This window comes from Medicago sativa, chromosome 8 (assembly GCF_051527215.1).
Source record: "Medicago sativa cultivar Bolivia chromosome 8, Bolivia_mono, whole genome shotgun sequence".
Classification (NCBI taxonomy): domain Eukaryota; kingdom Viridiplantae; phylum Streptophyta; class Magnoliopsida; order Fabales; family Fabaceae; genus Medicago; species Medicago sativa.
The window spans coordinates 26,044,911-26,072,080 of record NC_140756.1 but is presented as its reverse complement, the minus strand read 5'-3'; the positions used below and the strand labels follow the sequence as shown (position 1 = coordinate 26,072,080).

The window sequence follows — 27,170 nt, the reverse complement described above, 5'->3', positions numbered from 1 at the left end:
CAAAGCCCTTCCTTTTGGTTTTAACAAATAAAATACGAAGAGAGTGTTTAATAAGTAAAAGATAAATGAACCACAATTTCATTCCCACCTTTTCATGGAAAAGTTCTGTAGCTTCTCCATCTGTTGAAGGAATGGGATAGAATCCAATGAATTCAGGTAAAGACAGTAGAGTCAAAGAGCGCAATTCAGGAAACATCAGATGCTGAATTTCATTACATTTCTCCTTCACTTTCAAAGGGACAATCTCCTTCAAGGCATTACATTCAGAAACTTCAATTGTTTCAAGATCAGTTAAAAGACTAATCACAGAAAATACGGCAACATTGGTCAGTTTACCACAAAGACTAATTTTGATGACTTTCAATTTTCTGAAAGACGGTGCTGAAAGTTCACAAGAGCATATTTTATCCATGTTTTTGAGATTGTACAAATGCAATGACTCCAATTTAGGAAAAGCCTTCTCCGTACGATGTCTGCCCTCTGGATTGATCAGAGATTGAATGTCGGAATTATTGGTAATCAACAAATGCTTAAGATATGGAAATCCTTTCAAATTCAATCTTAAAAATAAATCTTGGACTCCATGGAGTTCTTCAAGGAACAAATTTTCAACTCTTTCAAACAAGATTTTGATACCCTTTTGAGAATGAATGTCAAAATCATCTTCCTTTAACTGTAGTGCCAAAAACCTCGATGCTTCATATTTCTCTGGCATCTTGACATCCATATCTGAATATGCATTCAAATCTCCAACAACAATCTTGTAACTATATAACCTGTCAAAGAACAAGTTCTTTGGCAATTGGGCAGCTTCAGGGATATGTATGTCCAAGGTTGTCAACTGCTTCAGATGCCTCAACTCATAAAGACTGGCCTTTTCACTTTGATAGTTCTGTTCTTTAACCTCCCAATCAATCAAAGTGTTTCTCACATAAAACTCTTCCAAACTAATCAAACTTGATATTACATTTGATGGAATTTTTCTAAGTTTGGAGCAATTACTTATGTCAAAAATTTGTAGCTTTTTTAACTGCTTCAATTCAACAGGCAACTTTTCAATATCAGATCCCGAAAAACTGAGAATTCTTAACTTTTTCAGTTCACCTATGATGGATAATTCCTTATCTAGCATGCATTGCTCCAAAGAAAGCATTTTGAGTTCTGTTAGGGATGCAATGGATGAATCTAAGAGTGATATATGAATGCCAGTCAATATCAACACTCTGAGTTCTTTCATTCCTTTGAAAAAGTTTTTTGGTATTTTCAGATGTGAATCATTGTTGGTAACTTGGAAGAATCTAAGCCTCGGGTAGTTTATTCTTCTAGGAAACCCCTCAATGATATGACAATGATGCAAGGAAATAGCAGCATACTTTTCAAGTTTATCTGGCCATTCATCTATTTTCCCTTTTGTCTTTGTAAATACATGCTTCTCCTTGAATGCTATTGACAAAGCCGCACTGCGAACAATATCTGACATGGTGAAATGGTCACTAGAATAACTGTCAGACAGCAAACCAAACACTTTTAGCTTTCCAACCAACACATAAACTCTATCTCGAGCTTCCTTTACTGTGTAGATTTCTTGGAGAAAACCCAAACCAATACAGTATTTCACCAAGTCCACAATCAATGCATCAGGACCCATGCTAGCACAGAGTAAGAAAAAATACTTGATCTCCTCGTCTTCCAGAAGATCATAACTTAACTTTGTAGAAAAATCAGACACTCCTGCTAAATTTCCTCTTTCAAGATGTCGATGAACATCTTCCCATACCAAGAAGCTCTGGTTTTTTAATGCCCGTGCAGTTGTGACTATTGAAATTGGCAACCTGTTACACTTGTTGACTATTGACATTGTTAATTTATCAAATTCGGTCTTGCCATTACCTATCCCAGCCATTTTCTTGAAAAATGCTTCTGCTTCCTTTTCTTTTAAGACTTCGATGAAGTAAATAGAGCTTTCCTTCCCTTCCATCTGACTTAATAACACTTGTTTGCTTTCAGAAATCAGCAAAACCTTGCACCCTTTGTAATGGCTAAGAGTTTCCTCTGTTTTCATATTAGATGCAATGGGGAGTTTTCTAGATTTCGCATTATTGATAACACTATTGTTTCCTTCTGTTTTTGTCTTGCTCTGCTCTCCATAGGGTTTTCCTTCATTAACATTCCCAAATGGAATTTCCTTCATTGCTTTTGTATTGTGGTGCTCTGAAGAGGGTCTCCCTTCTTTAACATTTCTAACTGGAATTTCCTTCATTGTTTTTGTCTTGCGGTGCTCCCCAAGGGTTTTTCCTTCTTTGAGATTCCCAAACGGAATTTCCTTCGTTGTTTTTGTCTTGCTGTGCGACGCAGGGATTTTTCCTTCTTTGACATTCCCAGATGAAACTTCCTTCACTGTTTCTTTCCAAATGTTCTGGCCATCACCATCATCAACGTCAAGTGGAATCCCTAGCATATTCAAGTCCAGAGCTACCCAAAGATCATCTAAGATTATAAGTGTGCTCTCATTCTTCAATCTTTTTCGTATTCGAGCAGCTCTTGCAATGTCGCTTTCCTCGTCTAATTTCATCCCTAACGCATCAGCAATATGCCCTTGAATTTGTCTTATGTCAGGATTTCTCGTTAGGCTTGCCATGGCCACTACATCAAACATCTTAGCCGCTTCTGAGGCTTGTAATGCATCTCTAGCAATTTTTTTGACCAATGTGGTCTTACCCACACCGCTCAACCCATGAAGCCCAACCACTCTAACATTTGGGCTTTTCAAGGCTTCCTTAATCTTGTTCATAGATTCCTTTCTCGATGGAAAGCTTTCATAACCAACAGTATGGAAAAAGGAAGAAATGGAGGGCGGGCCAAGCCAATAAGAATATGTATCATGCTTGGCTGTTTGCAGTAGTCCGTGGACCTTCCTTGTAATATCGAGTGCATTTCTGCTTAGGCGATACCTTATCCCAGATTTAGGGAGGTAACCACTTGTAAAAAAGTCAAATACAGCAAGTTGATGGTCTTCATCCGCATCGAACTTGTCACATTCAGAAATTATTGTATCCACGGCTTTTATCCAGTCTTCAACTTCCTTGGGAATTCCGTTCCCGTATCGATTGTCTACCTCATCAACTTTACGTCGAACTGCATCTCTCGCTTTCTTGAGACTCTGGATGCTGGCATTTAGTTCCCTAAGTCTTGCCTCATACAACTTCAAGTGAACCAGACACTCCTTCAGCCACACTTCAACAGGTGGCGACAGGAATTGAAAACAGTCAACTAGATGAGAACCCATCCTTCATCCTCAGCTACATCTTCTGCATAGATGTAAACAGTGAGTAAACGTTAATTAACATTAACAAGAAAATAAAGAATTAAAAATGAAATTGGTTTTGTTGGTGCTTCTTCAAAAAAAAATTGGTTTTGTTGGTTATGTTCTTCTTTGACCAAGAAAGTTCAAATTCTGTAATAAAGGATAGGTCGATTACATTACATAAGTTGCAAAATGGATCAATACAAGCTATATTTTCTTAATTCACACAATAATGCAAAAAAAAAATGAAGAGAAAACATCATTGAACGAGCACAGGTTCTGTAAGTATAAGATTCAAAATTTCATAGCTATTATATCACAGTTCAAGCATCCATTAGATCACAATGGAAACACACAAACAAATAAAAGAATCATATTATATATAAATTAATTTTTTTTTTTGGTAGATAAACGAAATGACAATTGTCATTGGAAACCCACATACAATGGAGGAGTTGGGATTTGGTCATGAAGGCTGGCCTAACAATTTCGGCATTTTGTCATTTTAGCGACTTGTGGACAATATAAATTATTTAATTTAATTTAAAGGAATGGAAATATAGCTCCATAGATTACATAAAATCTATACACTCTAGTCGCTACAAAATCACGAACTTGCAAGTTTAGATCCAAATAAATTGTAATGGAAACTTTAGTCTTTCATAATATTGTATTTGTAAGAATAGTCTGTTTTAAAAACATTTTACAAAGATAAAAATGGATACTTGTAGTCTTCAAGATAATCTTGCAAACAAGGGGTGAATAAATTTTTTTGAGAATTAATCTTGTAAATCGTGATTATCTTTGGTAGTGTCCGAGGTTCGAACCTCGGACCTTACATATATTATGCATTGTCGTGATTATCTTTGGTGGTGTCCGAGGTTCGAACCTCGGACCTTACATATATTATGCATTGTCAGGGGACCTTACCAACTGAACTAAACTCACGCGACGTAAATTCGTGATTTTGTAAGACTAAAAACATATTTAACTCACAAAAAAATGAAATGGAATGGTAGTAGTTAAGAATATTTTTTAGTTTTACCACCGTTGAGCACGAAGGAGAATCCACTACTACAGCATCGATGCTTTCGTCAACCTTCCCACCGAAAACAACTCCCAAATCACCCTCTCCAACCCGAGAATCGCCGATTGCTCCGCCATTGCCTTCTCCGATGCCGTGCTCAGCACATCCCATCCCCGCAGTTCACCACCGCCTCTTCCGGCATCGCAGCTAGCTACCCATCTACGACTATGCTTGTGCATGTTTAAGACTTTAAACAAAAAAAATTTGGAGATAATGACCCAGAATATATCTATATCAACTTTGAATGATTTGAATATTGTTGAAGGAGAGTAAGTCGTTTGGTAACACAAATAAGCTAGCTTATAATTTGTTGGATTAACTTATAAGTTTGTTTTAATACAATGCAATGTGTTTGATAAAAAGCTTTTTTTCACTAGTTTATAGCGTTTTCTAAGAAGCTACTTCAAGTAACTTATGAGTTTATAACTTGTAACTTTTTATACTTTCTTCCAATTTTAACCTTTCCTTGATTTTATTTTATTTTTTATTTTTTTATAATTAAACAAAAAAAAACTACCCATGTTCTCATGGGCAAACCACATTTACCATGTTGTCACATATTAGGGTATGACTTTTTAGATTTTCTTCTTCACTTTTTTTGTTTTTTTGACCTTGCTCATAATTTATATAATATATAATTTTTAAAAAATTTACAATAAATAGTGAAAAAAGTTTAGTTAGATTAAATTCATAAAAATAAAATAAAAATTGTTAAATAAAAAAAGTCGATTGAATTCATAAATATATTTATCATTTTGGAGATGAAAATAATTTGAAATATATTTAAATATTTAAAAATAAATGTGTTAAGTAATAAAAAGTATATATATGGTATTAAAAAAATTAAACAAGCATGCCCTTTTATGTCATTTTCTATTTATCAGCTACTTTAACAGATAATTTTACCAAACACTTTTAATTTTAATAAACTAACTATTCAGCTATAAATTCTCAGCTATCAGCCACCAGCTATAAGCTAGCTTTTCAGCTATCAGCTAGCCTATAGCTTATTTTTACCAAACACACATCAAAGTTATTTCCAAATTAGTCTTGACTTTATTAATATTTTAAATTCATCTATGTCTTTATTAAAACAAAAATTAATTAGATCTTGTCTTTATGTTTAAGTTATATGACAAGGGACTTAATTGAAATCTTTTAACATGGACAAAGATTAGTTTGAAATATTATATTGAGAGTTATTTACTAAGATAATCATTATTTTGATGGTTTACAATTTAAATGTGTTTTTGGAAATGTTTAATGTAATAGGAAAAGAGGGATGCACGTAAAATAAAGACAAAATTCAATTCTTCATTTAATTTAATTTTAGAAAACATTTTCGTCTTTTATTTTTCTTCTGATTTAATCTTTTATGTTATAAAATGTCAATATTGTATTATTTTTATGGGATTTCTTCGATGAAATTTGGATTCTTATGTCTGTATAATGAAAATTTAGGTTTGTTTATAAATTTTTATAAATTTTTTATTTTATATGGATAAAAAAAAGATAACAATGTTGAAATTTTATAACATAAATAATTAATCGAAAAGAAAAAAAAGACGAAAGTGTTATCTGATTATAACATAAATAATTAAATCAAAAGTCCTACCTGATTATAACATAGATGATTAAATAGGAAGAATCTTATTTATAAAAGGTCTTAAGTCTTTTTGACAACTTTTTGGAGCCAAAATTATTGTTGCACTTTTCCTTCCTAATTTTTTGCTGTTTGTTTATATTTTTAGAAAATGATCGTGTATCTTATTTATCTTATTTATAAAAGGTCTTAAGTCTTTTTGACAACTTTTTGGAGCCAAAATTATTGTTGCACTTTTCCTTCCTAATTTTTTGCTGTTTGTTTATATTTTTAGAAAATGATCGTGTATCTTATTTATCTTATTTATAAAAGGTCTTAAGTCTTTTTGACAACTTTTTGGAGCCAAAATTATTGTTGCACTTTTCCTTCCTAATTTTTTGCTGTTTGTTTATATTTTTAGAAAATGATCGTGTATCTTATTTATCTTATTTATAAAAGGTCTTAAGTCTCTTAGATAACTTTTTGGAGCCAAAAATCTTATATCTTATTTATAAAAGGTCTTAAGTTGTCTTAAAAAACTTTTTGGAGCCAAAATTTGAGGTTAATTTTGTCATTTTAATATTGATTATTATTATTATTATTTAATATATATTTAAGCAATTGAACAAACTTTTACTAAATTTGTGTCATAAACTACTAAATACGTTTTTTTTTCTTCCATAATCTTAGTTCGTTTTTTTTTCTTTCATAATTTTATTTTGTTTTTCTTTCACATTATTATTTAATAATATATATTTAAGCAATTGAACAAACTTTTGTTAAATTTGTGCCATAAACTACTAAATACGTTTTTTTTTTCCTTCCATAATCATAGTTTGTTTTTTGTTTTGTTTTTTTTTTTCTTTCATAATCTTATTTTTTTTTTGTTTGATGGACATCATAGTTTGTTTTCTATTTTCTCAATTTTTTTTGGTAGTACTGTTTTCTATATTTATTTGGCAATATAAACACCGATCCCCATATGTTTTTTTGTTTTTGTTAACTATGTTTTTCTAAACAAACTTTTGCTAAAAAAAAATTCTCATTAATCATTGGTTTGTTTTCTATTTTTCCTATTTTGTTGTTAATTATTGAATCCTATCGAATCCTGTTAACTAAAAAAATTATTAAATCCTATTGCCACTATAATTGAACAAAAATTTGCTATATTTTTGCCACCAAAGTATGGATACGTTTTATATTTTCAGCATAATCTTTGGTTTGTTCCTTCAAAAAATAATCTTTGGTTTGTTTTATATTTTTCCTATTTTGTTGTTTAGTTATTATATTTGTGCCACCAAAGTATGGATACGTTTTATATTTTCACCATAATCTTTTTTCCTATTTTTTGTTTTTGGTAACTAACTCTCTCTACATCTCTGCCACTTTATGCTAAACTAATTATCTCTCACTCCCTATATAAGTAACATAAATAGCGCTTATTTGTCATCCTTCATTCCATTAAATCATCTTGCTTCAAAGTAATTGTACGTTATATTTTGTTTTTGGCTTTGAATCTCTTTTTTTACTTCTAACTTCTTTTTTATATCAGCAATTAAATTATCTCACTATTACTATTTTTAACTTTGTCTACCTTTGTATGATTTATTTCTTCAATTCTATGTAGGTTGAATAATGGCTTCTCATATTACTGATATTGATGACATTGTTGCTGGAAAAATCGATTGGAAGATACACGTTCGTATAGTTAATCTTTGGAAAATTCCTGATTTCAACAAACCAAAAGAGGCATCCAGTATTGAATTACTTTTGCTAGATGAAAAGGTATGGTCATGTATATGGTTCTATTGTACCTATTGTTGTTAAATATCTCTGATTTATACTACTACATGTTTATGTTATGTGTGATGAAACGACATGCCTCTGTATTATTTTTATATGTTTCTATTATACCTATCTATTTGTTATTAAAGATATTTGATTTATTAATGTATTTCACAAGTGTATCTTCTGTTTTTCATCACAGTTAAATTAGCCTATTAAATTAAAAGAGCCATATATGAACGTGTTAGTTAAACAATTAGCCTATTATCTATTAAACACTTGGCCTATTGAATTTAGAGGTGGGGATTTATTTGTTTTGGTTGGTGCTGTGCAGTTTTTGGGTGCATGTTCCTTTCTTTGTTATTTTGAGTTCACTACACTTTCTTTGTGGTTGCCTCTGTTTTAATATAATAATATGCCGTTCAAAAAAAAGAAAATTAAACAGCCATATCTTATTTATAAAAGATCTTAAGTTTCTTAGACAATTTTTTGGAGCCGGAAAGTTTGATCGACATTTCCTTTCTAATTTTTTGTTGTTTCTTAATATTTCACATACCTTATCTTATTTATAAAAGTTCTTAAGTTTGTTAGACAACTCTTTGGAGCCAAAAATGTTATTGAAGTCTAAATTATTTCGGGGTTTTTATTATTTGTCTTTTGGAAGCATTATCAATGATTTTTTTCATGACAAGGATTGGACCAAGGGTCGACCCTAATCCCTATCAATGTATTTTTCATTATAAGGATTGGACCGAGGGTCAACCTTAATCCCTTATATTTTTACATTAGTTTTGGATGTACTTCCAAAACACATCCAATAGCTGGCACTAAGATGTATGAGTTTTGTAGATGATGTAGTCTTTATTGGAAAGTCGGGGCAGGAATTGAATGGGATGTTGGAGACATGGAGTCAAGGCTTAGAAGCGTAAGACTTTTGTTTGAGAAGATGCAAGACATGGTATATGTAATGTAACTTCAACAAAAGAAAAAGTAGTTCAACCTTAGAGGTGAAAGTTGAAGATCATATCATAGAAGTTACACAGTTTAGAAATCTTGGGTTCATTCTTTCAACAAAAAAAATCTTGGGTTCATAGTACAAAATGATAATGAAATAAAATTAGATGTAATTCATTGTATTCAAGTTGGATGGTTGAAATGTAGAAGAGCCTCGGGTGTTTTTTGTGATACAAACGTGCCGTTTAAGTTGAAATGAAAAAATACCAGACAGTTGTCAGAACAACGATGTTTTATGGAATAAAGTATTGGCGGTTAAGAACCAAAATGAGAATAAAGTAAGTGTACGGAGATAGGAATGTTGCGTTGAATGTGTGGTAAAACAAGATGGGATAAGATTAGAAATTGCCACATTGTAGAGATAGTTGGGGTAACACCTATAGTATAAATATTGTGGAAAATAGGTTTATGCGGTTTGGACATGTATAGAGAAAACATGTAGATTTTTATAGTAGGAAGAGTAGATCAAATAGAGGATAATCATATTACAAGAGGTATAGGAATACCTAGAAGAACTATAAGAGAAACTATCAAGAAATGTTTATAGATTAAGGAGTTAAATTTAAATATTGTAAATGATAGAAAAATAATATTACTTACTTCAATCCGTGTAGTCAAGCCCACTTAATGGGATAATGTTTGGTTGTTGTTGTTGTCGTCATCTTTTGGAAGCATTAACTCATGTTCAACAACAACTATTATCCATTTCATGATCAACTACCACATTTATTGTCAATGAGATAATCAACTTCCCGTGCGATGCACGGGTCCAAAATCTAGTCTTATTTATAAAAGGTCTTAAGTCTCTTAGATAACTTTTTGGAGCCAAAAATCTTATCTTATTTATAAAAGGTCTCAAGTCTTTTGGACAACTTTTTGGAGCCAAAAATATTGTTGCACTTTTCCTTCCTAATTTTTTGTTGTTTGTTTATATTTTTAGAAAATGATCGTGTATCTTATTTATCTTATTTATAAAAGGTCTTAAGTCTCTTAGATAACTTTTTGGAGCCAAAAATCTTATTTATAAAAGGTCTTAAGTCTTTTGGACAACTTTTTGGAGCCAAAAATGTTGTCTTAAAAATGACACATGTTTAAGGTCATGTATGGGAAATGATTTGTTTCAATGACCATCTTTGGAATCCCTTTGTTATCTAACTTAAATATGCCTTCCTTTATAGCCTTTTGAATAAGAGTAGGTTGTTAGTCGTTGAGTGGTTGTATGAGTTGTGTTCCACTTACACCACCTCTTGCCTTTGATTTCCTATGACGGAGAAACTTCTGACCATCTCACATCTGAATCTGCTTATATTTTAACAGATGATCAAATATATGGTCAAGTTTGATGATATCGAAAGCATATTAAACCTCTTTTTTTGTTGAATAATTGACATCAATTCCTTTAGTTGGCCTTAAAGGAAGAACATGAGTTGTAACACCCCGCTCGTCCACATTGGATTCTAGTAATCGAATGTGTATCAGAGAATGAATGTCCAGGAAGGTTAAGGTAAGACGGAAGATACTTTTATGCATGTCAGTTAAACGCGAGTTAAGTATCAGTGTCAGGCTAAACACGATTAAGGTGAAGGGCGAAGTGGTAAAAAGCCGCAAGGGCTATTTAAGGTCACAAGGGCCATTTTTCCTTCATTTTCACTACTCTTTCTCTCTCTAGGTTTAGAAACTTGGATTCTCTCCTCCTTCTCTCTAGAATGGCGCCCCCATTCCTCAATCTTCTTCCCTCAAGCTTTCAAGTTTGTGTAATTGATGAATCGAGTATGGATGCTAGCAATTCTACAAGCAAGAAACAACCATAAGAGTGGATTGAAACTTTGGGGTTTGGATTGGTGAGCATAAATCATGGATGCAAGTAAATCAAGAGCTAGGGTTTGGTGTTTGAAGCTTGAAGATTGTTGCAATCACTAGGTGAGTTCTATTGATAGTTTCCCACCTTTGGGTTTTGTAAATTCTTGTGAGAGTTCATTATTATGATATGTAGGAGTTAAGAAACCTAATGCCCCTTTTGCCAATACTTGTTGATTATATGTTAAAATTGCCATGAAATATGTTTATTATTGTCTCTATATGTTGTTGGATGAATATGGTGCATTGCAGGATCGAATTGGACGAGTTTTGGGTCAATATTGCAAATTCTGCACCACAAACCCGAAGAAACTCGCTAATAGCGAAATAATTTCGCTAATAGCGAAATTACCCAGATGGATTTCGCTAATAGCTAAAAAATTCCGCTATTAGCTAAACTCTCTGCACATGCCAAAATTTCTTTTGGCTTGTTGGCTCATCTTGGGGCAGGTGGTGCATTCTGAATGCTTTCTTTCATTGATTTACAACTTTATAACCCCAAAACAACATCTAAGCAATGCACATAACATCAAACGATTCATGAAATGAAAATCATGGAAAAATTAACATATGCATCAAGAATGGCATAAGAGAGTTTAAACATGATGGGGTAGTGATGAACTAAGAAAGGGAATGAATGTAGAGCCTCGACATAGCTAGTCGAGAACTAGAATGTTAAGCATGAATCCTAAGTATGTTAAGTCGCGAAGCGATTAATGTATTCTCTTCGCACCTGAACATGAATGAACTTATGTATGATAAGACATGAATGAATAACTATGTAATTTACCACTAATCGGGTAGATTATGAACCTGTGGTAAATGAGCAAGCATGTATTGGTTTATCCTTAAAATCAACGTGATTAGTGTATTCTCTTCGCGCATAAACATGAATGAACTTATGTATGATAAGACATGAATGAATAACTATGTAATTTACCACTAATCAGGTACATTATGAATCCGTGGTAAATGAGAAAGCATGTATAGGTTTATCCTTAATGATAAGACATTTGCTATTGTTGTTGTACGAACGTGATTTGTTGTATATAATATTCTTTTTAGTTGTTAATGTATATGTTTAAACATAAAAGTAATTATCATGTTATTTGAACAAGAAAAATAGGTATTTAAACCATTAGGCGAGGAAGCCTCTCAGTCGATTGAAGGAAATGCGATGCTAGAGCAGCCGAGCTAAGAAGTTGATTATTTCTCGTGGCCACTAACTCATAACGTGATTCGTTAGAGACTCAAAGTTGAGTCAAAATATAGTGCGACTTGTTATATATCTTGTTTGTTGGGAAGAGGCTGCTGCACTTGAAACCTGAAATGTTTAATGATTATGCATGTAAAACTCAAAGTGCATGGGTTGTCACACTAACCTTTAGGTTCGATTCGCCCCCTCCAATAACTATATATTGGATGCAATAGGAATGACCGGCGTATCTCCTTCAGGATACTATGAGTTCCTTGATGTGTATTACACAACCACACCAAGCGGATCTCTTAACAGTATTTTACAGATTTATGGTTCCAACAATTCACTCATGCATTAGAGAATTGATGAATGATTTAGAGTAGAAGAATGATGAAGAGTTATGTTGTTAATGTAACATAATTATATTCTATGTATGTCAAATTAATGCCCAAATGTCAAGAATTTATAGGGCATTACATGACCTTTCACATGAGAGAAAGCACCCTTTTGACTTGAATCAATGTTATGGTTCATTAAGCACCCTTTTACCAAAGGTTATGATCATATACACTTGAATCAATGCTAAGGTTCATTAAGCACCAATTTGTCAAAGGTTATAATCATAAACACATAAATCAATGCTGAGGTTCATTAATTACCCTTTTGCCAAAGGTTCCAATGTATATGAAAGATTCCCATGAAGAGTTACAACTTTTGGTTCTAAAGTGATTCTATTATTTTGGAAATCACCAACACGACTTGACCGTGACGTGATAAACCATGACCCTTATTCTTAGAACCACTAACCTATTTGAGAAATGATAGGGATGACATGATCTCTAGTGGGCTTGCGCACCAACAACACTGTAAATGGATCATGCTAAGAAGAGGATATTGAAGTCAAATGTGGGGCGCCACGATCCAACTAACAAGGGAGATATCACCCACCACCCACAAAAATAGCATAATGGAGGTTTAAGCATTACAGGCCTCATCGTTTGGCTAGTAGGCAAAAGTTACACAATAAATATTGTGTTCATACATTGTAATTAACACATCAAATTAATCAAACAAACTTATTTTGCACTTTTTTTTATCCCTTTATCTTTCCGCTTTTATTTATGCATTTTTAATGTAGTTCAAACCCAAAAATAACAGTACCTAACACCCTAGTGGAAAAGTTAGGGAACCCATACGTCAATTGGTTGAAGCAAATGGAATCACAATTGAGGAAACTCATTCGACCTCGGCTAATTCCAAATCCCATTAACAGTGTGTGTCATGGAATCGGATGACATATAATCGTCGAGTTCGTCCAAATCCCATTAACAGTGTGTGTCATGGAATAATTTTCGACCCTCCCTTGAACTGAACGCATATAATCATCTTCATCTAAAGCATTTGGCAAAGAAATAGTATCTTCATCTTCAACTTGCTCTTCTTCAAACTGTTCTTCCTATTCACAAAGTCTTTCTTCTGCATTCTCTTCCAACACATCATCATCCCCACATTCAAGACCAACACATTCAGTCCCTTCAACTATTGTACCCCAATCCCATTTTTTTTCTTCCTTAAACACCCCATCCCTGCTTATATTTTTTTTCCGACACATGATTATACATTCTGTATGTTTTAGATTCCCCACTTAAGCCCAAGAAAACACACCTGAAACTTTCATCGTCAAGCTTCTGTCTTTTACAATCAGGGTTGTGCACATGTCCAATGCATCTAAACACTCTAAAGTGATCCACCGATCGTTGAAGCCACACCATGCTTCCTTTGGGGTTTTATCCTTTACTGCAAGTGCGGGGCATCTGTTCAGCAAATGAATTGTCCAATTAACATCTTCTAGCCAAAATTCTTTGGGGATTTTTTTCTCCAATAACATGCAACGTACCATATTCATGATTGTTTGATTCCTTCGCTCTGCCACTCCATTTTGTTGTGGTGTATAAGCCGCAGTATGTTGTCTACTAATTCCATTTGAATTGAAAAATTCAATAAATTCTTGTTAGTCAAACTCTTCACCTCGATCAGTGTGAATGCAACATATAACATTTTCATATTCCTTTTATACCAAACTTTTAAATTTTTTAAACACAACAAATGCTTCTGATCTAACATTAAGATAGTAAATCCATAAGTTCTTGCTATAATCATCAATGAATGTGATTATGTACCTCTTATGACTGTTGGACTCAGGTGTGATGGGGCCATATATGTCAGCATGTACAAGTTGTATTATTTGAGATGCTCTCCACAAGCTCCTTTTAGGAATGGTCTCTCAATGTTGCTTGCCTGCCATGCAGATAGTACATAATTTTGAGGAAGCTTTAAGAACCGACATTCCTTTCACCATCTTCTTGTAGGATAAGATTCGCAAGCCCTTGAAATTTAGATGTTCAAATCTACGATGCCACAAATTAGTCTGATCCTCGGATGTAGTTTGGAAGCATATGGGAGATGGAGCTTGCACTTCAGTTATCATTGATGCAAGCAATACAAACATCCTATTAGTGGACATTTGAGTTTGCATAATCAACCCCTTTTTAGAATGATAAATCTCGCACTCTCCATGTTGAATAACGGTGGATAAATTTTTCTCTTGCAGTTGTCCAATACCAAGTAGGTTATTTTTAAGCTCGGGTATATAGAAAACATTAGTGATTACCATATTTGCTCCATTAACTTGTAATCTGATGCTTCCCTTCCCCATTACCGTCATTTTTGCATCATTCCCAAGCTTCACAGCTTGCCTGAAGGTTTGATCCAAATGAAGAAACCATTCACAGTCATGTGATTACTGCAACATGAGTCGAGGAACCAAACTGCTTCTCTATTTGAATTGTGAGGATCTACATGAGCCATCAATAACATCTCTTCTTCATCATCAATTTCTACATAATGGACACCTTTCTCCCAAGTGGGACATTCATATTGGAAATGTCCTAGCTTGTGGCACATATAACACTTTATAGTTGGCTTGTTTGTAGAATGTCTGCCTCTACCTCTTCCACGACCTCGGAATGTACCTCAACCTCCTCTACCTCTTCCTCCTGACCATTCTTCATGAGTAATCTTTAAGGAATGTTCTTCCTCTTCTTTGTGGTTGTTCATTCTCTGTTCATGTACAAGAAGGATGCTTTGGAGTTCATCGATTTTTAGCTTGTCAAGATCATTTGATTCCTCCATCGAGCATATCACATAGTCAAATCTGGAAGTTATTGATCGCATAACCTTCTCAATAATAACAATTTGCCCCATATTCTCTCCATGAGCTTTCATCTTGTTTGTTATCGCTAGTGTTCGAGCAAAATACTTGTCCATTGTTTCTCCTTCTCGCATCAGAAGCACTTCGAATTCCTTTCTTAGGGCTTGCAACTGATCCCTCTTCACTCGCGTGGACCCCCTGTATTTCTGCTTCATTAAGTCCGATATGCTCTTCGAACTCTCTTTATCAAGGATAGTCTCCATGATAGTTCAATCAATAGCCTGAAAAGGTAGTTTTTTGCCTTTAAATCCATCAATCGCCAATCTTCGATTATTTTATGAGCCTCTATCGGCTCGACCCCATCTAGTAGCATAGGAACGCCGCTCTCCACCAATTGCCAATACTTCTTAGACCGAACGAGATTTTCCATTAGCATATCCCAATGGCCGTAATGACCATCAAACTTAGGTATTGCATGTTGCACAAAATTGCTTCCTTCAAGTTCCATCTCTTTTTTTTTCTTCTCTGGTTCTCACTATATTATTTTTTGTTAGGAAACCGTCGTTCCCAACTTCACTCGAGCACTAGGTCCCTTTGTGGCGGTCTGATGCCACTTTGTAGAATTATTTAGAGTGAAAACTCTTTGTTTATTATTGAGTAATACTGATGATGCTTTATTTAGCATTACAATAGTAATAAAGAAATTAACGGCACCCACGTTTGCACCTAATGACGTGGTGAGCAGTTGAGAAAAATAAGCAAAGCTAGTTCCTTACAAATAGGACTTTATTAGACAATAAAACAACAATTAAATGACTTAGTCTAATTGACCTGTCGTCAATAATTCCTAACAGGAAGATAATATTTGGAAACCGAAACTGAAATTAAAGAAGATGGGAAGCTTCATGTTGCAATAAGGAGATAGAATGCTTCGAGATCTGATATATACTCAAGAAGGTCTCATTCTCAGTCTCATACAAAGACAACGCCTCAAGCTTCAAATCTGACGAGGAAGGAAAATGAAGGAACAAAAGCTGACGATGAAGGAAAACGAAAATGAGTGATTCAAGATGAACACAGAAGAAGAATGGGGAAGGAAGAAGACAAAATCCGCAACACACACAGAAGAAGAATGGGGAAGGAAGGAACATATGAAAACAAAGGAAATAGAAGGAATAGAAGAAGAATCAGGAAGGAAGAAGACGAAATTGATTATGGATGATGGATCTAGAAGGAAATTGAAGAAAACGAATGTTCTTGTGTTCTTCAATTTGGGAATTATTAGGGATGACAATTGGACCCAGGCCCGATGTGCAGCCGCAAAAAATACCCGCAATGGATAGGATAAAACCCCGCTTTTATGGATATGGGATTGGGTCCGATAATTACCCGCAAATTTAGATGGGTATGAGTGCGAGTAAGGGCACTATACTACCCAGCCCCGCAACCCGCGTATACATGATTTTTTTTTTTTGGTTACAGTATACATGATTTATATAATATAATAAATATTTTATTTATTTTTGGTGTACAATTATTTAATTTATTTAGCTATTTAAGGATAAACCTAACCCTAAAAACTAATACGGTAATCGTTTCATCCTTACCTTCATAAGCTCATGAGCTACAAATTTATGATTTAAATCAATTTGATGTTTATTTTAGCATGCATTTTTTTATATGTATTTTGAATGTTTTTATTTTAATTTTCGAGGAATATTTTGGATGTTTTTTTTATTTGGTTAAATACTATGATTTCTACTATTTTATGAGTTGCTTTAAAAAAATTGGATCATAGTTTTAGTTCAATTGTGAAGTTTTTTATTGTCTTTTTATATTTAAATTGTAGGTAATGGGTACGGGTATGAGCACTTAGGTACCCACAGGGTATGTGGAATGACACTAAAGTTGTTACCCACGAGGGTACGGGCTCGGGTACGTGTATTTTTTACAAACACGGGTATGAGGAAGGGTACTATAATACCCTACCCATTGCCATCCCTAGAAATTTTTTTTTTCTTTTCGATTTGGTAACATAAGAACATATTATAAGGTTTCTAATTTTATTCCCCTTAATTTTTTTTGTTTAATTTCAATATTAATTTGTTATTTAAATTTATAAAAAAATTTATGATTATATGTTAATTTTAATGACGTGTAAATGGTGCGTCAAATGATGTACCACATTAACAATGACATGTTAGATCCACGTCATTAATAAACATGTCACGTCATCCAAATAGGAAGGGGGGATCAGAAATTTCCGTTGACTTTTAAACTAAGAGAATCAAAAAACTGGTTTTAGACAATGAAGCATCAAAAGTTAACAAATTTAAAAATAAAGGGATAAAAATTGCATTTGAGTCTTTTTCCTTTTGGTTTATACAAACATACCCCCTTTATGTATTAGATTGTTATTTTGTTTTAAATCCTGCAAGATTCATTCATATTAAAATTGTTCTTTGTAATATTTATAATATTTTATTTTAGTCCTTCAAAATGATGATTGTTACATGAAATAAAAAGCATATACAAAACTTTTTTCCAAACTAATTTTGTAACATCGTTGACGGTAGAATTTCTATTGAAAACTTCCTAAATTGATTGATCCATTTTCTTTAACAATTGTAGGCAGCAATCATTTTATCTGATAGTTAGATGAAGCTGCACAGAAGAAAACCTTGTATTATCCAATTCATTTTATTTTCTTTTTTGAGGGGGATTATCCAAATCATTAAATAGGCAATGAAAAAAATGACAAATTAATTAAGACAAAAACTAACCTCAATTACTTCAAATGGAATTGATAAAGTCCTTCCTTGCTTTGTGGCACCACGAACCCAACAAGTCTGCTGAAGGCAAGAACAACACAGCAATAGTTTTTTTTTTTTTTTTTTTTTTGTGTATAAAAAACAAGTCTAATGGTGCTAAAAGGCTGCGAAAGATTAAATGTTACATATATATATTTTTGTGCTTTTTGATATAAAAGAGAGCCAAAGGCCTAAAGAAAAGAGATCACAGAGATTATAGCGTAAGGCTACAAAATCTTCAAAGTATTGAATGGTAATTGCTTTGAAAGCAGAATTTTTTTTTTTTTTTGAAAGAAAAGAAAGCAGAATGTTGGAAAACAATATTAGCACATTGATATTTGCAGCACAGGTTCAGTATATATTATATTAGTCACTGTTGTTTGCGTTGACTTTATGCTAAATAGGCAACTACAAATGGCAATAGCGATCAAATGATTTTTTTTTTTAAGGAAGCAATCAAATAAATGATTTGAAATATCTATTTTATAACAGTTGTTGTTGTATTATATGCGTTTACTATTATTAATCTTTCCGGTTCAAAATGGGTGACTTATATATTTATTTCATATGTAACAAAAAAAAATAATATGTAAGATAAATTTGCTTTTGCTAGAGCACTCTTATTAAGTATAGCTGTATAGGTGTATTCATCACTACAGTAAAGGTAAGGTAAAAGATGTTAAATTTAGAGTGATACAAATAATATTAATTAAACTGTAAAATAAATGATATTGAATTTAAAACGATCCAAATAATATTAATTCAACCATATGATTGAAACAATGTAATTAAAGTTGCACTGAAAATTGAAAGGATCAATTATAAATTACGGGATAGAGGAAATATTATTTTTAAAAAATGTTAAAGAATACCTTAAACATTGCTTAAGCCTTAAAGAAACCAATATATAAATATTATATCATAAAATGATAAATTAAACTTTTTTAAAAATTTAAAAATCGTTGCTTCTAACGTAATACTACTGCTTTTAATTTTCTCTTGCAAATACCTTTAGACATCGATTAATATAACATTTGTTTAAAAATTAAAATATTAAAATATTGAATGTTGGATAAGGAAAGGTTGCTTCTCATATCATGGAACAAGTTGCTATTATAATTTTTTACTAGTTGCTATTATTTAAAACTAAATTAGATCTCAGATTAAACCTAAGGTATTTTTATTCTTTTACACTAGACCACTAACTCAATCGAGATTTGAAGTAGTCTTAGAAAGTATATTAATAGATTGTATTTTTTTCTCAAACAACTTATGAGTAGTTTTCTTTTATGGAAAATGTAAAATCACTTGTTAAAAAGTTCAAAAAAGAGTCTTTGATCAAAATTATTAGGTCGGACATTGTGATTGAAGTTCCAACCCCTCAAATCCTCGCCTTTATTTTTCTGACTTTCTAATAATTATTCTCATTTCGTCTATATCAAAAAAGAAAATTTGGAAATGATACATTCAACGTTTTGACTGATGTAGTTCTTATGCAATCAGTACATGTGACTGTTATTACCACTGAGCCGAGTCATAAACAAACTGAGGATGAATAGAGCAAAATAGTTTCTAACATGTGCATCATTTTTTATTTTTTTGGTCAAGTAAACTAGTGGCTAGAGCTCACACAATTTAATTGTGGAGAAGTGGAGTGTCCGGGGTTCGAACCCTTGCATATAAAATGCGATATTCCTACCAACTGAGCTAAGCTCACGGGGATAACATGTGCATCATTGGGCTTTGGAGTGAAGAAGTGATAAACCTAGACTATATTTAATATCCTCCATCTTTGTGGGATGGGAGCTCTTCCACTAACATTGCTTATGAAGTTGTTTTCAGTCTCAATGTCACTCATGATTTGGAGATTCTGTTGCCGAATTGGAAGGGCATTGATGCCAGAGACAATGGTCCTTAGGTTTATCCGATGAGGATGAGAGAACGATAACTACCAGTTATTTGAAGGATCGTTCTACTGTTAGGAAAGAGTCTTTCATCAAGGTAAAGTCTAAGTCCAAGAATAAGAACATGCAGAAAAGTAATCAGATTCATTATATTGATGAAAGTTTTCAATAACTATTTGCCATTTTTTCTATCTTTAACAAAATCACAATTATTTCGTAAATAAAACTAGGGTTAAATGTGTTTTTGGTCCCTATAAATATATCAACTTTTCATTTTAGTCCCTCTAAAAATTTCCTTCAACTTTTTGTCCCTGTAAATTTTTCAACCAACACTTTTGGTCCATATTTTTAAGTAAATTTTTGTATTTTTTTTAATAAAGCAGAATGAGTGCTCTTGGGGTATTGATTAAAGTATTAAAAAAAAAATTACAACAAAAAGTTGTGTTATTATTGCTAAGATAAAGGTCAAAACTTGTATTTCCAAGACAAATTTTCTACTAATAGATTCCTTAACCATTGTCTTTAAGGCACTAATTAGCAAAACTCTAATTTAAAATAAGTTTGACCTCAGATTTAAACCTAATTTTTTTTTTTATATTCTTTTTTCACATGATTAGCTCAAACGACTTTTGAAGCTTTTGTCTTTACTTTCCCTTTTTTTTATAATACTGTCGCAATTATTAGATCAGCAATGAGTTGAATATTTTCAAATTTAAGGTAAAAAAAACAATCACATTAGTGTGGTGTCACATGATTAACTGATGTTGAGTTCTTCATTTTGCATCTTATATATAATATCCGAAATGTTTTTCTCTCTGTGTCCCTTAATATAGAAATCTCTAACAAAAATCGTGGTTATAAAAATAAAATATTAGTCATAAATTTGCTTGAATTATAAGAAATATATTTGAATTAATACATTTAAAAATTTGTAGAGAATTTCATATTTAGGAAGAACAATTTTTTTTGTAAAAGATCTTATAATTAGAAAGATTGTACTAATAGAAAAATTGAATTAATTTTTTTCCACTAATTTTAATTAGGCTTTTATTTAGCTCAAAGTGTTGTTGCCATAGACTTTTCTCTTCTTCAAATTTGTTTTCCCTAAAAGTTAGTTACAAGCAAATGAAGCAATATATTATTCTTTTGCTTAAAAAAAAGCAATATATTATTCTTTGAAATACATTATTTATTTAGAATTTCATATTCTTTATGATACAATAATTCATTTAAAGAGACTCACATTTTTTTTTATTAACAATAATTCATTTATGGACAAATTCTCCCATTTTGGTTTGATTATGTGATAGAATGCACTTATATGTGAAGATAGTAAACTAGGTGGTTGATGATTATTTCACTTTGTTGTTTTTACTTTCATGCTTTTAGGTTAGAAACAAAGATTATCCTCAAGATGATATTGATCCTCAAGATCATGATGGTGATCCTCAAAATGATCTCCAATATGATGAAGACCAACATTTGTTCAAGCATGGACGATAGAAGATTATGTTTTGTTTTTTGTAATTATATTAAGTATTAGTTTATATCACTTTGATATATTTTGAAAGTGTAGGTTTGATATAGTTAGTATTATTAGTCATTAGTCATTAGATTATAATGTTATCAATTTTATGAATGTATTAAGATATCATTGACGTCTACTTGAAGGTAGATGAAACAATTTATTATGTAATTATTGTTTTTATAGTTTTTTTTTTTGAGAGAAATGTTTTTATAGTTTATGTAATTGATAAAGTTGCATAACGTACGACAATATATAAATCGGAATGATCATAGTTGTATATACAATAGTGGATTATAATTGTCGTATTATTTTCTGGATTAATAAGTAGAGGCTATGATTATGGGGTACGAGACAACGACAAAACAAAAGTTCTGAATGTCTCCAAAAGTCTCAAGATTTTTTGTGAGATTGTTGAATGACCATGTTATGTGTATTTTCAACTAAAAAGTCTCACCAAATCCATCATACAAAAGAATCCATTAAAATTTGGAGATTTTTGAATACCTATGGACATTTTATAGGTTGGTACAAATCTTGATTGAATACCATGAGATTTGGTTGCCCTGAGTAAATTTTTTTGATTGTCTTGATAGAATATCATGGGATTTATTTATATCCTATAAAAGTCTTGATTGAATAGCACAAGATTTTTTTATCATTAAAAAGTCTTTTAAAATCCCTTGAAATCTTAATTCAATACACCCCCCTAAATTTGGAAGAGAGAAAAATCGACTAAAGTTTTGAAATTTAAGTCTTTTTATCTTTATAATGAGGAATTTATGATAACTAAGTTGAATAAAAGTACATTAAGCTCCCTAAAAAAAGGTGCATTTAAGCTTATTTTTAATGTGTTGACGATATTTTTTTTGCGTGTTGTTAACCCTTCAGTTGTCAGCGGATCAAAAGAATCTTGATTATCTAAAGTTTGGTTGGAAAGTCATGTATTGACAAATGACGATATACTTATATTATTTTAGATACTCAATTTTGTCCCGTAAATACAATTAAGTTGGTAGCTCTAGAACATTTGATGTGTTGAGTCTAGGTTCAAATCTAAAATTTTCCATTTATCCATATCTAAGGTGTGTAGTTCTTATTTTTTATTTATTTTTTTTACAAAAATAAACGGTATTCATTTATTCAAATTGATAGGGTACATCGATACAATGAAAATTCACTAAAAACAAAAAGGATGAATCTGTGAACAAACTCACAACATCCATGTTAATAGCATAAAACGGCAAAGTTCTAAAGCCTACACATATGACTATATTTAAGTCTACGGAATATCTATGTCTCCGGATCTGCAACATTGACGACTCCAAAGTCATTGATTTGATCTGCATTTGATCGAAGCTGATTTGACAATTTGAATCGAACAAATACCTGAACGAAACAAAAAAGACAAACAACGTCGCACAAAGACGACGAACAAAACAACGTCACACTAATTAAGACGACGAAATCACAAAAAAAATCGAAATAAATGTGAAAATCACTTATTTCAACAAAAGGAAAATAGAAAAATGAGTTAGAAGAGTGATTTTGGGTCAAAAATTGACCCTAAATCACCCCTCTTTGGTGGATGTAGGAGAAGAAACTAAGGTTTTGATGACGGCTCACAAGAGAGAAGGGAAAGAGAGAGCGAAAGAGGGAGCTTTTCAAATTCGCAATGTTAAGGTGTGTAATTCTTTTCACTAGACTATTTAAAAAAAAATCATATTGTTAAAAGAAAAGTTGTAATAATTACAAGTTGTTGGAAAAGTTCTTATGATAGTTCTTAACACTGGAGTTCTTCATAATGAATGCAACCATGCCAGATGGAGTACTTCATCATTCATTTACTGAAGTAGGAGAAAAGTTCTTATGATAATTCAACAAAAATACCACAATGGAGTACTTCATCATTCATTTACTCAAAGTCCCACCAAATACAAATGAAGAAAATGAACTTGAAAATCAATACCTTAACACTGGGGAGTGGGAGTCATTGAGTCATGTAATGATAGTTCTTATGATAACATACACAAAGTGGAAGGGATCACATGTAATATTGGAAAGGAAACTTTCAAGTAAAAGGTCATAAATCTAAAAAAGTATCGACATCACATCAAAGAGAGATCCACTTTCACCATGTGAAGAAACATTGGCAAAAGCTTAGTAGAAGTATATGGATAAAAGTGTATATGCTATTTCTCCACACGTAACATCAGATTAATAATATCTTAGTAAGTGTGTGGCTGTTCTTGAAAAGTTGGAGATATTTCATATGATATCTATGCAAAACCCTTGAAAAAAGTGTATGTATCTTGATTGGAGGGATATGTTTATTTTTTGAAGGAAGAGGGATGTGTTTATTAGCATGTTTAAAGGATAAAACTTTAATTACTTGCATATGTTGTCTTAGTCACAAGATACATGTTTCCCTAACTTTTTGTTTTGGTCTTTTATGGCCATGTTCCAGTTACTACTTTGTGAACACGTATGTGCATTTTTATGAGTTGTTTAGAATTTTTTTAGTTTTGTTATTGGTTCTTCTATTTCACTTCCATTGAACATCTCTTTCTTAAAGTTTAGTTTACGAAATTATACGAAATGTTATAGCTATAATGGATATTGATAGAAGTGATATTCATCTGATACAAGTGATATAAAACAAATGTTCTAGCATCTTCATTGTCTAGTAGTGATTTTGTTGCTGAAGTAACAAATGGATTTGGAACAAGTTATTTTGATTTATTTCAAAAGAAGGAATGCTTTGTTAATTTTTATAATGAACTTCGGGAGAAGAACTATTTGAGTAACTCTCTCCTCAAAAAAAATATACTCAAGTAACTCAAGGGATGTGCTTCTTAAAGAAAATATTGTTACACTTTCATTTATAATTGGCCATAATGTTACACTTTCATGCAAACCAGCTGAAGTAATAGAGTACACCAACCATTCCATTCTTTGAGAAAGCACAACAATCAATTCTCAATATCAACAAAACAATAAATACACAAGTCACACATGGATTCTGACTTGAAACATTATCTTATCAAAGAAACCAAACATCTATCTTGGGAAGCTTTTTGTGGGCTATATTTTAATGTATTACTTCACCTGGACACACCCTATGCGACCAAAATTGCTAAGTGCGTGTTTGGTAGCATGGTGGATTTTCTGAAATCACGGTGACTCACCATGATACCAAACATGCACTAAGTCAACTCAGGTGACTCACGTTTTCCTACCTACAAAAACAATTTACACTTCTTTTTTTACATCGCTACTATTGCATATAAGCACGGAGTCGACACACAAACCACCCTTGGTATGAGTGCAATCTATTTGAGACAATGAAAACTTGATCTTCATCAAATCATTAGAATTCTTAGAGACAAAGTTTCCTACATGGTAGAGGATCCAGTGCCCTGGATTGTCCAAATGAGTATGGGATACAGCAATTTGACCATCAGAAGTCGTCAGCTGAAACTTTGCAGGTTTTATATCCCAGCCATGGATGTGCTCGGTCTTACAAACTCGTCGGCCGAGCTTCTTGGATGACCTGCCAAGGTGAAGTCTGAAGTACACACTGTATGTCCCTACTGGAAATTGGAAATCAATATCTCCTTCCACTTCAAGCCACCAAATTTGATGAAGATACGCAACTGTATGGAACCTATTTACATACAATCAAGAATATACTCTAATCAAGTTCAAACATAACTGCGGGGGATTACGAACACACGCAATCCATATCCACAGTAGAGTTGGTATTGGATCATAACCATTGTGAAGAGTTGGAAAAGTGTGAATATTCCATTCTTCAATCTTCATAACTAACAGAGCTAGAAAGTGAGTCCAATACAGTGGAATCAATCAATCAAAGGGCAAAAAAAAAAAAAAAATTTCGGCAAGCAATGTTTTGTATTTCCATTCATAAAGATGAAAACACAGCATAACAATGAGTCAGGTTCTATAATGGCACAAGTAACATATTTTCAATTGCAATAACCTCACCTTGACTCTTCAGTTGAAATGTGATTCCAATATCTGCGATCATCAATCCCCGTAATCCTTAACGCTTTGGAGGAAATTGCCAAACAAACCCCACCAGTCCTCTTATCTAGCCAAATTTCCTAAACCAAAGTAAAATTTTTGACATAAAAATTAAGAACTTGAAAATCATGACATAACTTAATAAAGTGGAGATCATATACTTTTCTTTCCACGATACTAAGTTTTTATGTGTATAAAGCACGTATTTCTTGAATTCGTGATATTAATGGGTTTCTATTTCACTTTGGATTCTCTGTAGCGACTGCACAAGCTACTTATTAGGCTATAATATTGGGTGGATTTTGGTTGGTTTATTCTCGTTATCATAAATTCAAAGTGGAAATAACAACTTGAGAATGATTCACACAATATTAATCAAATGATCTAACTTATTCTTGCAAAATCGGCTTTGTAAGGTGAAAAATATCTCTATTTATAAACTCTTTTCAAACTTAATCTCTTATCAACGTGGAACTGAATTTTTTTCCAATACTACCAAGGATCCGAATGGTGTAGCCGCTTGAGAGAATTCAAAACCCTTTTATACACAAAATAAAAGTCATCGTAGCAGATTTGAGAAATGAAATTAATGAGCCAAAATTGTTACCTTGGTTCCATTGTCAAACAAATTAGGCTTACAAAGTCTTGCATAAATATCCCTCTTCCCTAATTCAGCACCAGAACTACTAGTATCATCCTCCAAAGCTTTCCCCATGATAAACTCATAATTCAACGGCAACTTCGATTCCCAAACAAAATCGGCAAAAGAAGCATCACGAAACGCCCTATTCAATCGTGCTAGCTTACATATATCCGGTGGATCCAAATACATCAACACCAATGCTACACAACTCTCAGGTATATCCCCAAGCCTTGGTCTCAAAGAACTACAATCCTCATCCCCATCACATACACATGAGGAAAAATTAGCACCCATATTCAACACACACTAAACCAAAACACACTAGTTAATCCCCAAAATATAAAACTATAAGATTTCACAAACCCAGAATATCAATTCAACTAAAAACTTGATCTTGAACCTCAATTTATTGAATTTATCGAATTCATCACAATGTAAAACACTAAAATTCCACAGACCCAGAATCTGAATTTAACTAAAAACTTGATCTTCAAACTCAATTTGTCAAATTCATCACATACCAAACCAAACTACTTTATCCCCAAAATATAAAACCCAAAAATTTCAATGACCCAGAATCTGAATTCAACTAAAAACTATATCTTGAACCTCAATTTATCAAATCCATCACTTATCAAATGAAAATTTCCATGACCCAGAATCTGAATTCAACTAAAAATTTGATTTTGAACCTGAATTTTGAACCAATTGTGTACCTCCCAATGTCAAACCTAAAAAGCTAGTTGTGATGAAATGGGAATTGGCATGAATTTCTGGGTACGACACGCGTGCGTACGCCGTTTTCCGGTTGAATTGGATTCTTCAAGATCTATGGTTATATGAAGATCAGATTACTTTCGAACATGAAAGAGACAAGGAAGAATAAAAGCATAGAGAAAATATAGAAAATGTGATGAGTGATGTGATCAAAATAAAAGTAATGATTTAATCTTCAATACACATTACACGTCCTCATAAAACCATTTTATGGATATATAATACTCCCTCCGTCTCACAATAATTGTCACTTTAACATTTTTTCTTTTTCTCAAAATAATTGTCACTTTACAATATCGATGCAGCATTTATTACTTTTTTCCACTATTATATCCTTATTTATTGAATTTCATCCAACTTAACTACTCCACTAACTACAATTAATAAGGATATTTTAGTAAATGCTACTAATTTTACCATTGAAAT

At 32.4% G+C, this 27,170-nt stretch overlaps 3 protein-coding genes across 7 annotated transcripts in view; all 3 read right to left on the bottom strand.

Annotated features, from left to right (window-relative positions):
- Positions 1–18,181, bottom strand: part of LOC146897944 (uncharacterized) — a 39,518-nt gene extending 21,337 nt beyond the window's left edge. For 3 of the 5 annotated variants that reach the window (XR_015023725.1, XM_085738119.1, XM_085738122.1), the window contains exons 1-2: positions 17,822–18,181; positions 89–3,308 (exon numbers count right to left, since the gene is read on the bottom strand). Coding sequence is in view for 4 of the 5 variants with exons in the window: in XM_085738119.1 (XP_085594245.1) it covers positions 89–3,286 (3,198 nt within the window). In the remaining variant the exon portion in view is untranslated. Of the gene's footprint in view, positions 1–88; positions 3,309–4,349; positions 4,604–17,821 lie in introns of those variants that run through there. The other 2 variants (XM_085738121.1, XM_085738120.1) reach the window with 2 other exon arrangements.
- LOC146897945 (uncharacterized) lies at positions 14,112–15,301 on the bottom strand. Its single transcript, XM_085736485.1, has 2 exons — positions 14,889–15,301; positions 14,112–14,583 (listed from the first exon to the last, which is right to left on the bottom strand). Exons 1-2 carry the CDS (start codon positions 15,299–15,301, stop codon positions 14,112–14,114), a joined length of 885 nt encoding a protein of 294 aa, XP_085592611.1.
- Positions 18,182–24,132: 5,951 nt separating the features above from the next.
- Positions 24,133–26,886, bottom strand: LOC146897943 (F-box protein PP2-A13-like). Its single transcript, XM_085731345.1, has 3 exons — positions 25,932–26,886; positions 25,286–25,404; positions 24,133–24,944 (listed from the first exon to the last, which is right to left on the bottom strand). The coding sequence occupies exons 1-3, from the start codon at positions 26,259–26,261 to the stop codon at positions 24,530–24,532; spliced, it is 864 nt and encodes a 287-aa protein (XP_085587471.1). The 5' UTR covers positions 26,262–26,886; the 3' UTR covers positions 24,133–24,529.
- Positions 26,887–27,170: the final 284 nt, after the last annotated feature.

Excerpts from the sequence above, each read along its gene's own strand:
- LOC146897945 (XM_085736485.1), bottom strand. The coding sequence starts at position 15,301 with ATGGAGACTATCCTTGATAAAGAGAGTTCGAAGAGCATATCGGACTTA. Across the intron at positions 14,584-14,888 it reads AAGATTACTCATGAAGAATG|GCAAGCTGTGAAGCTTGGGA; the intron begins GTCAGGAGGAAG and ends TCAAACCTTCAG.
- LOC146897943 (XM_085731345.1), bottom strand. The coding sequence starts at position 26,261 with ATGGGTGCTAATTTTTCCTCATGTGTATGTGATGGGGATGAGGATTGT. Across the intron at positions 25,405-25,931 it reads TGTTTGACAATGGAACCAAG|GAAATTTGGCTAGATAAGAG; the intron begins GTAACAATTTTG and ends ACTTTGGTTTAG. Across the intron at positions 24,945-25,285 it reads ATTTCAACTGAAGAGTCAAG|GTTCCATACAGTTGCGTATC; the intron begins GTGAGGTTATTG and ends GTATGTAAATAG.